The following is a 16,757-nucleotide window of genomic DNA, read 5'->3' on the forward strand; positions in this document are numbered from 1 at the left end:
CATCAGCTTTCTTGTTTGCAAATACAGGGGTTAAAATGTTTTTATTCTTTTCCATTGTAGTTTATTACAAGATATTGAGTATAGCTCCCTGTGCTACACAGTAGAACCTTGTTTTTTATTTTTTATATACAAGTACAGGGATTTTAACAGCCATTTTATTTTCGACTGTTGTTGCCAGTAGTTGACATCTGAGTGTTTCTGTAAGCCAAATACATATTCTTCTAAGCACTTCACATGGATTATTTTTATTTTCACAATGACCCTATGATCCTACATATATAGACATTTAAGGCACAAAAATTAAAACTGCTCAAGGTTAGACAGCTAGGGAGTGGCGAACGGATTTTTTTTAATATTGCTTCTGGTTTTTTTTTTTAATATAAATGCGTTCATTTTTGGCTGCGTTGGGTCTTCGTTGCTGCGTGTGGGCTTTCTCTAGTTGCGGCGAGCAGGCAGGGGCTACTCTTCGTTGGGGTGCGTGGGCTTCTCGTTGTGGTGGCTTCTTGTTGCAGAGCACGGGCTCTAGGCACGTGGGCTTCAGTAGTTGCAGCACACAGGCTCAGTAGTTGCGGCACACAGGCCCTAGGGTGGGCGGGCTTCAGTAGTTGTGTCTCGTGGGCCCTAGAGCGCAGGTTCAGTAGCTGTGGCGCACGGGCTTAGTTGCTTCATGGCATGTGGGATCTTCCCGGACCAGGGCATGAACCCGTGTCCCCTGCATTGGCAGGCGGATTCTTAACCACTGCGCCACCAGGGAAGTCCCTGGCAAACTGATTTTTAATCTTAAGCAGTGTGACTCCAGAAACTCCCTTTACTATAATACACTGCCTACCATTTTGTATGTGTATGTTTTGATGGTGGCATCCTTGAAGTTTTCCCACATAAATATTCAGTAAGGTGGGAACAAAGAGTAATTTATTAAATGGATATACAGGTTTTCAAATACTTTTATGATGAAAAATTTAAATCTACTCATTAAGGAAAATGGAGAAAAGAAGGAAAATCCAAACCACTATAGACCCAAAACCCAAACAAAACCTCTATTTACATTTTGATAAATTTGTGTTCAGTCCATTGTTTTTAATGCAAAGATTTTTTTGTCATATATTTGTATTTACACTTAAATCATTTCTGATTACATACCTTTTATGTATCCAGTATTGCAGTAGGAGTTGTGGGGGATATAGAGATCTATGCCATAGAACTTCAAAGAAGGAGGGCAAGAAAGGTTTCTTAAAGGGAAGTAGGACAGGAGATGGACACCAATTGAGAAAGAGGTGGGATAGGATTTCAGGTTGGGAAGAAAGGGGGTTTCGAATTTTTACACAGGTTTGAGAAGTAGCCAGTAGACCAAAGGGCTCATGTTGTAGAGCAGTGGGAAATAAGGTTAGAAAGACTGTGGACAGATTATATAGGTCATTAATTAAGCAATAGTGGCACACGTACCATGTGCCGGGTACTTTATTAGAAGCACGGGATGAGGCCTGGGGAAGAGCGTTCAGACTTTATCATGGGAGCTGTAAGGACGTATTGAAAATTTGAGTATAGGAATGCCATGAGTGCTGTGCTTTAGGAAGGTAGCATTGTCTGTTGTATCTACCACATATTCCAAAAAGAGAAGAGAAGCTGTCACAGTAGTTTAAGCACGAACTGGTGACAAGGGACATGGCGAGTGAAAAGTGAATTTGAGAAATGCAATGAAGAAAGAATCAAGAGGTCTCTATACTGAAGACAGTGAGGGCTTGGGGTGGAGTCAGTGGCACCAAGGGGTTGAGCTCAGGTGATTAAGAAGAAGGTGCTTCTGGCAGAGGTGCAAGAGTCAGGAAAAGAATGTGCGTAGGGGAGATAATTTGTTTGGCATAGATAAATTGAGCTTGTGGGTATTCAAGTGGAAATATCTGTTAGGCAGTCAGGATACTCGCTGGAACTCAGAAGCAGAGGGGCTGGCAGTAGTTGGTAGAATGATGCCCATACTGGGCATGGTCGGAATACATCAGTTCTCCTAGGAATGGTTAGGAGATAGTGGAGAAAGAGCGACAACGCCTTGGACATTCACCGTGGTCAAACATGACTGTCATCACTGTCACCTTTTCTCCATCTGTATGCTGTGGGCAGTGTTTGTTAACTCTGTTCCCAGGGCTCAGGGATTGTTATGTTCTAGTGGAGGAACAAACCAGCTGTTGGATTTGGGGTTTTTCCTTCAATGAAGACAGTGTGATCCATGCTGCCTCCCAGAGTGCTTCACAGTGTCCAAACTATTATACCTTCGCAAGGGAGCCCTTTTTGTTGTTATTGTTATGCCAATCATGTGAAGGCTGTAAGGACCAATATAATTATCCCCATTTTACAGGTGAAGAAGCAGAGGCACAGGAGTTTAAAATTTGCTGAAGGTCACCTAGGTAGTAAATCACAGTGCTCAAGGCCAGTAGTTTTCATTACAAGTTCAGTGCTCTTTTTTGTTATACCTTGGGGTCTCCGCTTTCAGCACTGTTCACTTAAAAGTATTTGTTGGTGGTTTAGATGGATAAGGCTCTGTCTTCTTCAATGTTACAAGGGCAAGTTTTCTATGGATTTTATTGGTGGTGAGCAAAGCAACAAGTATTAGTCTTCTGGGGTTTCTTCTTCAATTTATACTGGATGTCAAGTTGTACATCCTTTTTATTTCAGTGGTAGAAACCCATCTAAACTTAGGTCTTAACATTCTAAAAGTAGAGAGGAAGATGGAAGTCTGGAGCAGAAGAAATACACACTTGAGAAAATGAATGTAAAAGTTAAAACTGGGGACTTCGCTGGTGGCGCAGTGGTTAAGACTCCGCGCTCCCAATGCAGGGGGCCCGGGTTTGATCCCTGTTCAGGGAACTAGATCCCACATGCATGCCGCAACTAAGAGTTCACATGCCACAACTAAGGAGCCCATGTGCCACAACTGAGGAGCCTGCCTGCTACAACTAACAAGCCCGCCTGCCACAACTAAGATCCAGCAAACCAAATAAGTAAATAATTTTTTTTAATAAAATGAAAATAAATAAATAAAAGTGAAAATTGACTTTGGCCCAGTTTTTTTCTGGCTGTGACCTGAGGCAAGGGAGCATCCTCTTTAACCATGCACCTATCTCCAAGCAGGTTTTTGGCCTCTGGGGTTACAGAAAGACTAACCAGACACACAGCTCTTCTATCCCACCCTTTCCTGTGAGTATTGTGATGGGGCAGAGAGTCAGCAGGTTGGAAGTAGAAGAGTAAAAAAGAAAATAAAGCCTGGAGAATCTTTCTTTAACTTCCCGGCAGGGTCTTCAAAGACAGGTCCCTTTCTGAGCTCCTGTGGTCAGTAGAAGCAGTGTCTATCTTTAGACCTCGTTGGCTGTTTTTCATGAGGCCACAGAACTGGAAGTGCCCAGCACAGAGTAAGTGCTCGAAAATTTTTACGAAGCTCCCGGCAACTATAGCATAGCCTTGAAGGAAGTGGGTCTTTTTTTTTTTTTTTTTTTTTCTGCAGTACGCGGGCCTCTCACTGTTGTGGCCTCTCCCGTTGTGGAGCACAGGCTCCGGACGCGCAGGCTCAGCGGCCATGGCTCACGGGCCCAACCGCTCCGCGGCATGTGGGATCTTCCTGGACCGGGGCACGAACCTGTGTCCCCTGCATCGGCAGGCGGACTCTCAACCACTGCGCCATCAGGGAAGCCCGGAAGTGGGTCTTTGATAGGGATAGGGAAGAGCCATCAGGCCCATCACCCACACGCTGCCAGGTTTTTTGTTTGTTTTTTATTTATTTATTTGGTTGTGCCAGGTCTTATTTGCAGCAGGCGGGCTCCTTAGCTGCGGCATGAATGTAGGATCTAGCTCCCTGACCAGGGATTGAACCCGGCTCCCTGCACTGGGAGCTCAGAGTCTTAACCACTGCGCCACCAGGGAAGTTCCTGCCACTTCTTACTGTCTTTAACATATGCAGGGGAGAAGGAAAAGGCTACTTCTCAAAATATAACTAAAATCATAGGAGAAATTAAGCATTGGGTTTCAAAGCCCATTAAATCTCATTTCCAGGGAGAAAGAATAACTGTCTTTTCTGTCTCCTGAGCCTGTTTCGTTTTCACAGTTTCTCATAGTTTTATTACATGTATTGTCTCTTCAAGGTTAACCGACATGCATCTAAGATCTAACCTGTCATATGATCAGTGTCTTTCTTCAGTTTCCTACACACTGGCTGTGCTTGAGACGTGTCCAGGGAAGATTCTCTGGGGATGCACTGGAAGGATCTGACCTTGGAGGTTGCACTCCAGGTTCTCCTGACAGGCAGGGAAACAGTGCCAGGGCTCTTGTAGGCATAACTCTGTACTTGCCCACTAAAAAGTAAACTAGAAGTTCAAGTCTTACGTTACTTCCTTCTTAAGAGACAGTGTTTGTTGAAATACTGAGCGAATAAACAAGCACATAGAGAGAAGGCTTTAGCCAAAGCTGAGATGAGGAGAGATATAGGCTATGACCCTCACCTTGGAAGAGGAAGAGCCTTCATTCAGTGGCCATCTATATATAGGCCTTGAAGTAAACTACAATGCCAAGGCCTGGAAGACCTGTTCTGAACTTTCCACCTGCCTGGACATGTAGACTATGGCCAGTTCCTTTCATTACCTAATAAGTAAGTAACAAGAATTCCTCTGCCTCATCTCACGATAACAAATATTGGTATTTGCTAAATAATGGCAATCTGACCTAACAAAAGAGCCTCCAACAAAGTCACTCGTGATCACTGCACCACTCCAGCCTCTGCACTGGCATTTTGACAATAATATGGATGACAATACACTTAGTCAAAACAGATTCCAGCACCCATTATGCCCCATCAAAAAAAGCAAAATAAATGTTGACAAGATACGAAGAAACTGGAACCCTTGTGCACTGCTGGTGGGAATGTTAAATGGTGCACGTGCTATGGAAAATAGTATGGAGATTCCTCAAAAAATTAAAAATACAATTACTATATGATCTAGCAAATCCACTTCTGAGTATATGCTCCAAAGAATTGAAATCAGGGGCTGGAAGAGAGACTTATACACCATATTCATAGCTGAAATTATTCACAATAGCCAAAATCTGGAAATGACCCAAGTATCCACTGACAGTTGAATTGTTAAACCAAATGTGGTACATACATACAATGATATATTATTCAGCCTTTAAAAGGTAGAAAATTTTGATACCTACTACAACATGAATGAACCTGGAGGACGTTATGCTGAGTGAAATAAGCCAATCACAAAAGGACAAATACTGTATGATTCCACTTATATGTGGTTCCTTGAGTAGTCAAATTCATGTAGACAGGAAGTAGAATGGTGGGTACCAGGGGTTGAGGAGAGAGGGAATGGGGAATTAGTGTTTAATGAGTATAGAGTTCAGCTGGGGAAGACGAAAAAGTTCTGGAGATGTGAATGTACTTAATGCCACTGAACTACCCATGTAAAAATGGTGAATTCTATGTTATGCATTCCTTTTTTGCTATCAACAATAGCATTCAGGGGTGAAAGGGTGGAGTGACATGGAAGAGGAGATATTTATATAACTTTTTTAATGCTTTACTGGTGGACTGTGCTATTCTCTTCCCTTAGGGAAGCCAGATTTTACAAGGGGAGACTTTCAGGAGGCAATAGTGATGGGTTGGTTTGTTTGTTTATAGAGTAGCTTCAGTTGGTTATTAACAGGCTGCCTGTGATAGGGATTGAAGTCTATTTTACAATGGTCAGGTAAACCTTGGCCGTTCCCATAGGGATCCTGAGCTCTGCCTCTGAGAGTTTTATGCATCCAACAAATGTTCATGGATTTAAATGGAATGATCTGAGTTACCCTCAGTTATTTGACTTGAGTCTTGAGGCAGCCCCTCCCCCACCCCCACCCAGGGATAAGGGACTGAATTTAACAAATACTTAACATTGCACTCACTGTCTGCCAGAGACTGTCCAAAAGCCTTTTCATATATCAACTCATTTAATCCTAATAATCCTATGAATTAAGTACGATTGTTCCCCATTTTACACATGAGAAAACTGAGGCAGGCACAGAGAGGTAAAGCTATACAACTGTTAAGTGGTGGACCTAAGGTTCAAACTGAAAAACCTTCTGGCCCAGCGCTCATGCTCCTAATCATTAGGCCCCGAAGGTCCATGTCTGGGACTTTAATGACCCTGAAGTGATCTCAAGGTCCAGAATGGAGAATGGAAATTGGTGGTTAAATTATTCCTTGCCTGTGATCCTGCCTCCCTGCTCCAGCAGCGGTTGGGCTCCTGAGGTCTAATGCTTAAGCAAGGAGAAGGGGCTTGTGGGTTTAAGGTCAAAATTTTTGAACCTATGGAATTTCCCTCCAATTCAGAAGCAGCCCCTTGCTGACGAATCAGCTGCCTATCCCACGGGTTTTGCTATCAGTGGAGTTTCTAGATGATCAAGGCAGGCGAAATGATACATCATTAAGCTAACATTAAATGATATGAAACTCTTAATAAATCTTTTTTCCTAGTCATCCTAAGACGCAAGCCAAGACGAATCTGCAACTCTGGAGTGGAAACCAGGGGGCGGGCCGAGCAGCGACCATTTTTGTTTTGCGGCCGTGCGCTCTCAGAGCACCTTGACTAACAGGACCTCACGGAGGAGGCGGAGCCTATCAGTGAGTGGGGCGGAACCTGGGAGACGTGATGATTCAAACGGACGAATGAGCTCTGCGCATCTGGCAGAAGCCGCCAATGACCGGTCGTGTTGGGGCGGAGCCCACAGGCCCTAGTGGCTTTGGTTGTACGGCGGCTTTGGCGCATTTTCGGCTGGTTTGATTCATCCATTTTGAAGAGACAGGGGAGCGGGGGGCTCGTCTGATTAAGGGGCCCTGAACCAAGGAGCGGCGGAGTTTGAGAAGCCAGCAGCTCGGGGTTCGGCGGCAGCGGCCCCCTCGGCCGAAGTTGGGGGGGGTGGGGCGCCGAGCGCGCGGGGTGGGGGGGGTCCTGGTCTTTGGCTTCTCGACTCGGTCCTGTTTCGACAGCGAACATGTCTCGGCCTGTCAGGTCAGTGCGGAGTCCGAGGCCTGGAACGGGTTGGAGGGGGTTGGGGTGAGTGGTGAAGGAGTGGGGGACAGAAGCCTAGAGTCGGCCCTCTCCTGTGCCACGCGCGGCCTCCTCCTTTTCGGGGCCCGCGCGCGCCCTTGAGCGTAGGGGGCCTTGCTGGCCCGCGGGGCTGCGTGGGGGTAGCGGCCGCGCGCCCATGCGCGCGCTCCTCCCCGCCCCGCGCCGTTGCAGGGCTCTGGGCTGCTTTGCTGCCTCCCCCACTCGCCGCACTGGAGCGGGCGGGGTGTTCCCTGAACCTCCGTCGGTCGGAGGGGGAGGGGTGTGAAGTCAGGCTCCCACCCAGGCCCCACCTCCTCCGGCCCGGCCCCTTGGAGCCGGCCGCGGGGACCAGCGGACTGGGTCTCGGACCCCACCTTAATGGGGGGGGGGGGTGGAGACGCCGTATTGTCCCTTCCCCCCTCGGCTTGCGTGGGGGTGGGGGGGGACTCAGCCCTTTTTCTCTAGCGGACGGGGGTGTTCCATGCAAAGCAGGAGGGGCAGCTCTGCCGCCGGGCCCCGCCTCCGTCCTCCGGGTCGCTGCAGAGCCCCGCCTCTCGGATCAGGCCGGGCGTGGGCGGGACGCGTTCTTTTTCCCTCCGCAGCCGAGAGAGTTCGGGACTAGGCCCTGGAAAATGACTGCTGTGTCCCCCCCAACTCGGAGTTTTGAGCTGGTTAACCCCCGCTCCCCCGCCTCGAGTTCGGTCTTTGCCTCCGACTAGAAATGTCCTTCCTCGGAAATGTCCCTACTCAGGGAGGTGTGGGTTAACTGCACGACCTAAATCCCGTGTGGTTCTCGTTCCCGCTACCTCTCTTCCTCGGCGTACACGTCTCGGATGTTTTTGTAATCTTATCTTTACCTCGAATAACTTTAATAATAAACGGGCTAGATTCGGTTAATCGTTAGACTTTATTCTGAGAATTTCAACAAGTTTGCTGTTCCCCAGCGGACGGTGGAATCGCCCTTGGCCGTCCTCCCGGCTATCGTATGGAATGTGCCATTTATGGAGGGGTGTGGCTTAATCCAATCTGTTGAGGCCTTACGAAGGAGAGCTGTTGCAAATAAATATTACTTTTAATATAATGTCCTTGGCGCTTTCAATGTAAGGAATTGGCTGCTTTGCATAGTGCTTTGTGGATAAATAGGTTTAGTTTCTAAATGTTTTAATAGTTGTTGCTTCCCCTTCTTCATTCCAAGTTGTGAGGAACGGAAGTATTTTGAGCTAGAGCTCTAAAGGGAGGTTTGGAACCCCGGAAAGGGTTTTGTGCTACACCGTTCTGTCTGCAGACTAGAACAGCAGTCTCCGGCTGGTGGGGGTATGGGGCTGCATGCTCCTACGCTCGGGGTGGGCGTGAGGAGAGTGCTAACTAACTACCTGACAGCTTTTCTGCCTAATTTAAACCCACATCTCCGATAACTCACCATCGCCACCGGGAAGAGTTTTGCCTACTTTTTGGCACGGAGTCTGAATAGATATTGCAAATTATAGTTTGCATACTTTTTTTGGCATAATAAATGACCAGTGTATCCCATCAGTTTATGAATAAATGACCAGTGTATCCCATCAGTTTATGTAGAGTATTTTCTTTAGGATCAGGAGAAATGGACAATATCATAATAAAGATTTGTTTCATCTGGATTGGATCTTCTGTCTTCTGGGAGTAAATTACTGTGTGGTGAAGTTGGACTATTACTTTTCTTTACCTTTTAACTGCAGTTCACTAGGTTTTGATGACTTTTAATTTTATTGTTGTAATTTTACTCATTTGCCTGAGTTTGTGCTCCCAAATTTAGACGCTGGAACACGAACAGAACTTCTTTTTCTTGAAAACTTGGATTTTTAATGTCACCGGGTAGGAGTAAATATATTAAGCACGTTCTAATCAGTTTTTTGAAGGCATTGGGATTTGTGCACAACTTTTTTCTTGCTCAGTCTGTTAAAAGTAATTTTAACTGTATATTTGCCCCTAATTGAAGAATGGAGTTAATATATTGTGGGCATTTTTGGGTCACTTTCAAGTTATTAATTTTAAAGCAACTTGGTTTTTGATTATATATTTTAGTGAAGAAGTCTCTTTGTAACTTTTTTGAAAGCCTTTAACATACTCTTGACCAATAATAAAGCAGAAATAATTAAACTTGACTTTGGTGGTTTGTTAAATTTTGCAATAAAAAAAGTTCTGCCTTAGGGAAGTGCTTTTGTAATTGAAGAGTCTGTGTACTTGAGGGAATGTAACAAAAAAAAATAGATGTTGACCCAATATCAGAATGATCAACCTTGTTGAAAAACAAACCAAAAACAAGAAAAGCATGTGTTGGAAAATGTGTCCCTGCAGCTTCTTTTGGGATATGTTTCTGCCCTTAGGCCTGTATATAATTTTGAGGATTTTCTGCTTTTCATTTTTTACTGTGACTATTATTTTCATTTTAATATTAACCTAAGCATTTAAGGAAGATTTAGAAATGTACTAATGGCTGCTTGACACCAGTTTCCAAATGAATGGAATGATGAACTGACCGGCTACAGCAGGGTTTTCCGTAGACGTGTGCAACACATATCTAAGTAGTTTTGTTCACACTGTATTGCTTTCACCTTTTACAGTATCTGACTCATATATAAATGAGAGCTGAAATATTTTAGGCCTTGGATTCAAATTTATAGCGTAAAATTGCAGTCTTAGAGCCAGAAAAAAAATTAGGCAAATTCATTTTACGAGTGACTTAATGTGGGGACCTGGACAAGTGAAGTGCCTTGCATCACACACTAGTAGATGCCAAGATTGGGCCTAGAACCTAGATTCTTAATTTACAGCCCTGCTTATCCTCATCCTCCCCCCTTTCCACATAATCGCTTGTTTCTTCTACCAGATAAGTGTTGATGTTATTTTAGTGTATGGCACTTTTAACTTTTCAAAATGCTTTCATGACTCTTACCCTTGTGAGGTAGGGAAGAAAATGCTGTTACTTTTGAAAGAAAGCTCAGAGATTTACTAACTTGCCCAGCCTAGAAACCAGGTTTTTTGAAATTTACCTTCGTATATTCTTCAGAGATCTTCCTCCCTTATTGAAAATGGTCCAAATCACTCAGATCAGTCTGTTTGCTCCTTTCTTTATAATGTAAGTGTACCTGATGTCTTGTCTTCTTTTGTTTAGTACTTGAGACTGCAAGGAACCTTTAACATTGAAAGTTTAGATGTGAAAGCATAGGCTTTTACAGATTGATAAAAATTTTTTTTGGTCATTTTTTATTTATGTTGAGAATCAGCTTCCCCAAGATTCCAGATTGCTTTCTTTTCAAAGAGAATTCGGTTGGAATGTGTGTGGATTTCTGAAAAAAAATTGATATTTTCTCTTACCAGAAAATTAGTTTCAAAAAGCCCTCGGTTAAAGGGAAAAACTTGGAAACCTGAAAATTCAAGGTAGCTTGGAATTAATGATACACAGGAAGACACTTAAGAGTTTAGTATACTAGTAAATGTGGTTTTAGATGAGCCTGGTTCCTTGTATCTGATCTTATTCTCTATGTCCAGGTCGTGTGTGTGTTTGTGTGTGAAAGAAGTGTGATTTTATTAACCTTTGATCTGTACATTTATTATTACTTTCATGTCACTTTCTTCTAAAAAGACATAAACTCTTCTGTAGACTTTACCTTCAAAGATATCTCGCATAATAACTTGGAAAGCCTGAATAATGGGGGAGTTAATTTTATAACAACACTTAAGTATTCAACATTTCCCAACATATATGTCTTTAATCTGAAAATTACAAGAAGACAATGTTGGGAATTCCCTGGCGGACCAGTGTTTAGGACTCAGCACTTTCACTGCCGGGGCCCAGGGTTCAATCCCTGGTTGGGAAACTAAGATCCAGTGTGCGGCGAGGCCAAAAAATAAATAAAATGCCAAAAAAAAAAAAAGACTTTAAAGTTTGATTTTTTTTTTTTTTGGAGTAATTACCAAATAAACATTTACTAAGAGTAAGTGCAGAGTCAGGTACAGAGGATTTCACTTTATCTTGTTTTATCCTTATTACAACCCTGTAATAGAGGATTTTTTTAAAATTCCCATATAGTAGATGATGAAATAAGCTTAAATAATATGTTACTCAAGGTCACAGAACTGTGAAACAGCCAAGATTTGAACCTAGATTTTCTGAATACAATGCTGGCATTCTTTCTGTGGTAACACTTCCCTTCCTAGTGTTTGGCATGAAGATGGTCAAATGCTATTTTATTTTGTAATCTCCAAATAATGGTGAGTGCATTCTGTATGCACTGGTTTTTAAGCTCTATGTAGAAAATACTTGAGGGGAAATATATGGCCAAAATATTTTAAATAGCAGTTTTTTCAACTTACTCTTCAAAACAATTCTCAGAATAAGTTTTAATTAAAAGCATTTTTTTTTTTTAACTAGAACTGAGATTAAGTCCAGTTCCTTCAATTTACTACTGATGACTTTTAAGTCTAGGAGCTAAGGCGTAGAAATGACAGTAAAGCTGGATTTAGACTGCATGAGTCTTACCTATTTAACTCTCCATTAGATTTACATTTATTACATACATTTGATTCACGTAGAATGTTTTACAGGTTCACAATCCTTAGTTTGAAACCATTGGGGACTATATGTGTTCAGAAGTTCAAATTTTTTCAAAAATTTAAAAAATGGGGGCTTCCCTGGTGGCGCAGTGGTTGAGAGTCCGCCTGCCGATGCAGGGGACACGGTCATGCCCCGGTCCGGGAAGATCCCACATGCAGCGGAGCGGCTAGGCCCGTGAGCCATGGCCCCTGAGCCTGCGCGTCCGGAGGCTGTGCTCAGAAACGGGAGAGGCCACAACAGTGAGAGGCCCGTGTACCATTAAAAAAAAAAATTTTAAAGATAACAGGGCGCCTATACTGTATATATAATGTACCATCACCAGGTCTGGGGTAGTGCTCCTATAATCAAACACATTAATCTCTGTGGTAAAACCTAGGAATTTTCACACTAAAAGAAAATCCTAAAAAGCCCCTCTTGTTTGCCCCACATATGTTTACCACCATATAAATTATGAAAAGACTTGGTTGTCAGAACTTTTTGAATTTCTAAATTGTAGATAAGAAGACTAGACCTTTAACAGCACAGTTCCTTTCTCAACCTTCAATTTTAGAAAAAATAAAATTACTCGAAACTCAATAGAGCCATCACTTAATGAGCAACACTTTTTGTGTCAATTCTGCCGGATACTCCTCATGTTTTTCAAAATCTTGAACAACTCTGAGCAAGGTATATATTATCCCTTGTTTCATATGTGAGAGGGCTGAGGCTTAAATTAAGTAACTGATCCAGTTCACCTAACCATTAAAAAGGAAGCAGGAATTCAAATAGAAGTTGTGGCCAGTGTGGTCTTTCCAATCAGACACTGCCACGGAGTGTTAACTCTTTCTTGTGGTAGTAGCACATTTGGGGGTTATGGTTCATAGCAGGACTTTGGTGGGGAAGACCAACTTTAAAGTGAGCGGGGGAGGGGCGGGGTGGGTGGAGGAAACGAAAATTTTTTCGAAGGAATAAGAATATGAGAAGGGGTTAATTAAAGGAAAAGACACCTGAACATAGAGGAAAAAGCACTGAAGTAGTGTGAGGCTTTAAAAGTGGGAGGAAACATGAATGTTAGATAAGTGGCATTTAAGTGTATACATAATCAGGGACATTTCCCCCTGACCAAAGTAAGTGAATAGATTCCAAAGCCACCTAAAGGACACCACAGAAAATTAATGGGCTCATTTTACGTACATGTATAGATGCAAGAATGCCAAACAGTATTAGCTAACTGAATCCAGTATGTATTAAAAATACATATGATCAAGTAGCATTTGTGCCGGGAATAAAACTTAAAATCTGTCACTGATTCATATTAAAAGACCAAAGGAGAAAAACCATAGCATTTGAAAAGATTCAGCACCTATTATAAAACTCGTCAGTATATTACAATTAGAAGGAAATTAAGATTAATAAATTGGGGTTGATTTAACTTGACAAAAGTTACCAAGGTAAGTGGTTGAGTTTTAGTGTTTGAAATCATTGCAATACGACTAGTTAATAAGGAGAAAGTAGTTTTGAATAAAGAAAGGGAGATTGATTTTATTTATGTTTTTGATCTGTTTTCCCCAGAAATATAAAAAGGCCACCATTCTGTGTAACTCTGGGACACCATCTGTGTTACATCCACATTATAGTCCATGTGAATAGTGCCCCTCTGGCACTTAGAGACTGCGGTGTTGTGGTCAATAAGAGAAAACATTTGATTTAGTATATGACCACTTTGGTCAAAATGGGGCATCCCTGTGTTTTGTTTAAAAAATATTACTATCTAGGTTCTAGGAAGTGGAACTGATTGTTACAGAATTACATTGCCATATTTTAAAATAGTATCTAAATAGCCATAATTATAGGTCTTTAAAATATTTTTGGTGAAGAGACCACAGGTTGCCAAAGTGTTTCAACTGGCTATAGCATGTTTTCAGGTGCTTCTTAGTGCCTATCTACTTATTGAACTGTGCACCTGTTCAGTTACCTGCAAAGCAGGGTGATCTTCAGGGAGATTTCATGTGTCAAGATAAAATGGCCCAGAAGATGAATTACTTGAGAAACTAAAACTTAGCTCCACTGAGAAGTAAAAATCCAGCCGGCTATTCATTGGGCTGGGATAACAGACTATCTTCCACAGATATGCTACAACTGGCAAGATTTATAACAATGCTGCTTTGACTACTGCTTTCCTGCTACGAAAAGATTCTCTAAAATCAGACTGTCAGAAACTTACGCTATTTGAAATTATATCAGTCAGGGTGAAACATCACACTTTTGTCAGGAAAAGCTAACTCCTTCTGACACGGAGAGCTATCTTGATTTAACATTTTTAGAGCTTCAAATGAGGGGTTGCTGGGCACAAAATTCACATCTACCTAAACTTCTTTGCCAAGAAATAGGACCCAAGGTCCACTTCACTGTCTAGACCTGATGTAGACCCCTTTTCACACAGTCTGCTGTGCTTTGAACCTATCAAGGCACTGCTTCATTTAAGTTTCACCTAAATTGTACCCTTCCCCAAATCCTTTTTAAGTTTTCCTCTGTTTGGTGAGATGCTCCACACTTCTGATGTTCCATCACCTTTATTGTAATGAGTCAGTAAATCTTTTTCAGGCTACAGATTTGTCCCTGGTAGTTGGGTTAAGACAATTGGAAGAGTTCACTGAGAGTCCCAAGACTCTTGCTGCAGACAGGACTACTTGGTAATGTGCTCATCTGAGACCCCTTTAATCTCACCTGGTTGAGGTTTACTCTGTTCCTAATTGCATAGTTTTTGCACTAAACTTCCTGTTGGGAAAAACCTAGCCCATTTTATTTACACAATACTTTGTTATACTCAGAAATTTGTGTGTGACTTTTAAATAAAATAGTATACTATATGGAGAGAATATGGTGGAACTGAATGTATTTTGGGAATAAGGAGTGCCATATAAGAGTTCATATTTATTCATCTGGACTGAAATATTAGCAAGTTGATAAATTTAGGAGGGCATTGTGACAGCTATCTCAAACATATACCTGGCTCGTCATTCAGAACTCCTTTATTCCCCTTTTGTGCAGAAATTTACTTTTTCCATTTGAAAAACTTTAAAGAGCTATTTCCTGTAATGTTCTTGATTTTAAATATTTACTTTAAAATTTTTGCTTTCTTGTATCTTGTGACTGTTTTTGAATTCTGTTTAATTGTAGAAAGCAGAATGATATAAGATGCAGTCAAAGCAATATATCTTAGCCAAAAGGAACGTGAAGCTCAAAATAAGCAACTGTGAGAAATTAACCTGAATTGAGTTTAGGTATCCCGGCTTCTATGAACTAATTTTCTTATATCCTGAGAAAACTTGGCATATGAAGAATCTTGAGGGATAGAAGAATGGAGAGAGGTAAATGTCCTAAGTTTTAAGGACATTTGATATGCAGAAACTTTAGTATTTAGCCTTGAAGAAAAAAGTGGAAACTGTCGCACAAATTTTAAGGGCTGCTCTATGCAAGAGGGTTTAGATTTAGACCATGGTGATCCCAGGAGCTAGACAAGACAGAATTGGTCAGTGGACTTTAGAGGCAGATTTCACCTTGCTGAGAAGAACTGTCTCATTATCCGGTTTTCTTGGAATTATTTGCCTTGGGAGATCATGAAAGGTTCTCAGTCATGCCCTTCCAGGGACATTTGTTGATAGAATAACACGTTTTGGGTAAGATTGGATTAGATTGTCTAAGGTCCAGTAGCTGTAATACACCTGGTGGTGTATCACCCTTCCCTCTGTCCCCCACGGGCCACCAAACTTTGATAAGTGTTATGAGTGCTTAAGTTTAAAAAAAGTGGTTTTCTTTTTTTTTTTTTTAATATTTATTTATTTATTTTTGGCTGTGTTGGGTCTTCGTTTCTGGGCGAGGGCTTTGTCTAGTTGCGGCGAGCGGGGGCCACTCTTCATCGCGGTGCGCGGGCCTCTCACTATCGCGGCCTCTCTAGTTGCCGAGCACGGGCTCCAGACGCGCAGGCTCAGTAGTTGTGGCTCACGGGCCTAGTTGCTCCGCGGCATGTGGGATCTTCCCAGACCAGGGCTCGAACCCGTGTCCCCTGCATTAGCAGGCAGATTCTCAACCACTGCACCACCAGGGAAGCCCCAAAAAAGTGGTTTTCTTAAAACAATGAATTAAAATAGGAAGAGATGTTATATTTTTGTGACCGTGGATTAATAACAAATCGTTTTTTGTAAAGGTGAAACTAAAAACTACTTTGGAAATCATTTTATTCTATAGCAGTGGCTCAGACTTTTTTGATGAAGTTCCTATAAGATATACATTTTGCATTACAATTTGCTACACACAAGAATACAAATACCTGAAACAAGTTTCAGGAACTTGCCAGTTATTTAGGTGTAATTTTCTCTGATATTTTCTATTTGCTTCTTTTTCTTCTAAAATGCTGGTTATAGGGAATTCCCTGGCAGTCCAGTGGTTAGGGTTCAGTGCCCTCATTACCAGGGGCCTGGGTTCGATCCATGGTCAGGAAGTAAGATCCCACGCGAGCCGCAGCCAAGAAAATAAAGTGCTGGTTATACATCAGTAAATTGATTTCAGGACCCAATAGTGGGTTGTGACCAATAGACTGAGAAACATTGTTCTAGATGTTTATCACTTAGGTGATTAGTGAAAAGAGCTATGTTAGCTATTTTGGGTTTCTCAAAACTTAGATTTCAAGTGCACTTTAAGTGCCTAATGAGAAAATTGCTGAATTCTAGAAAATTAGCTAGGTGTTTCTTCTTCCCTGCATTGGTCAGAACAATAGGACTTCTTCAGGGTAAAAATGGAAGATAGCTTGATTGAGCTAAATAATGTAGTAAATTGTCAAAAAGTCTCTCTGATTTGCCTTGAGAAAATGCTTTTGTGTTCTTTAATACAAAGCTTAGGGTGTCAATAATTAAATGTGGGTTTCTATTTTAAAGTTCTGCTTCCTCACCTGGAACTTAATTGTTTCTCCATATTTTGATGTGCAGGTTTGTTAAAGAGTAGCACTTAATTTTGTGGTTTTAAGTTGTTTTCTCATGTTTAAGGTTCAAAGGGTTAGATGAGATCATCTCAAAAAATGTGGTAGTTTCCATCTCTGAAATACTGTTGATCCT

At 42.0% G+C, this 16,757-nt stretch overlaps 1 protein-coding gene across 2 annotated transcripts in view; it reads left to right on the forward strand.

The window, feature by feature from the left end:
* The first annotated feature begins 6,939 nt into the window (after positions 1–6,939).
* The window catches only part of NUCKS1 (nuclear casein kinase and cyclin dependent kinase substrate 1), a 30,468-nt gene continuing 20,650 nt past the window's right edge, over positions 6,940–16,757 (forward strand). Inside the window, exon 1 of one of the 2 annotated variants that reach the window (XM_059995990.1) lies at positions 6,940–7,034. In XM_059995990.1, the coding sequence (XP_059851973.1) occupies positions 7,018–7,034 (17 nt within the window). In that variant the 5' untranslated portion in view covers positions 6,940–7,017. The remainder of the gene's footprint in view (positions 7,035–16,757) is intronic. The other variant, XM_059995983.1, reaches the window with a different exon arrangement.

This window comes from Delphinus delphis, chromosome 1, assembly GCF_949987515.2.
Source record: "Delphinus delphis chromosome 1, mDelDel1.2, whole genome shotgun sequence".
Lineage (NCBI taxonomy): Eukaryota > Metazoa > Chordata > Mammalia > Artiodactyla > Delphinidae > Delphinus > Delphinus delphis.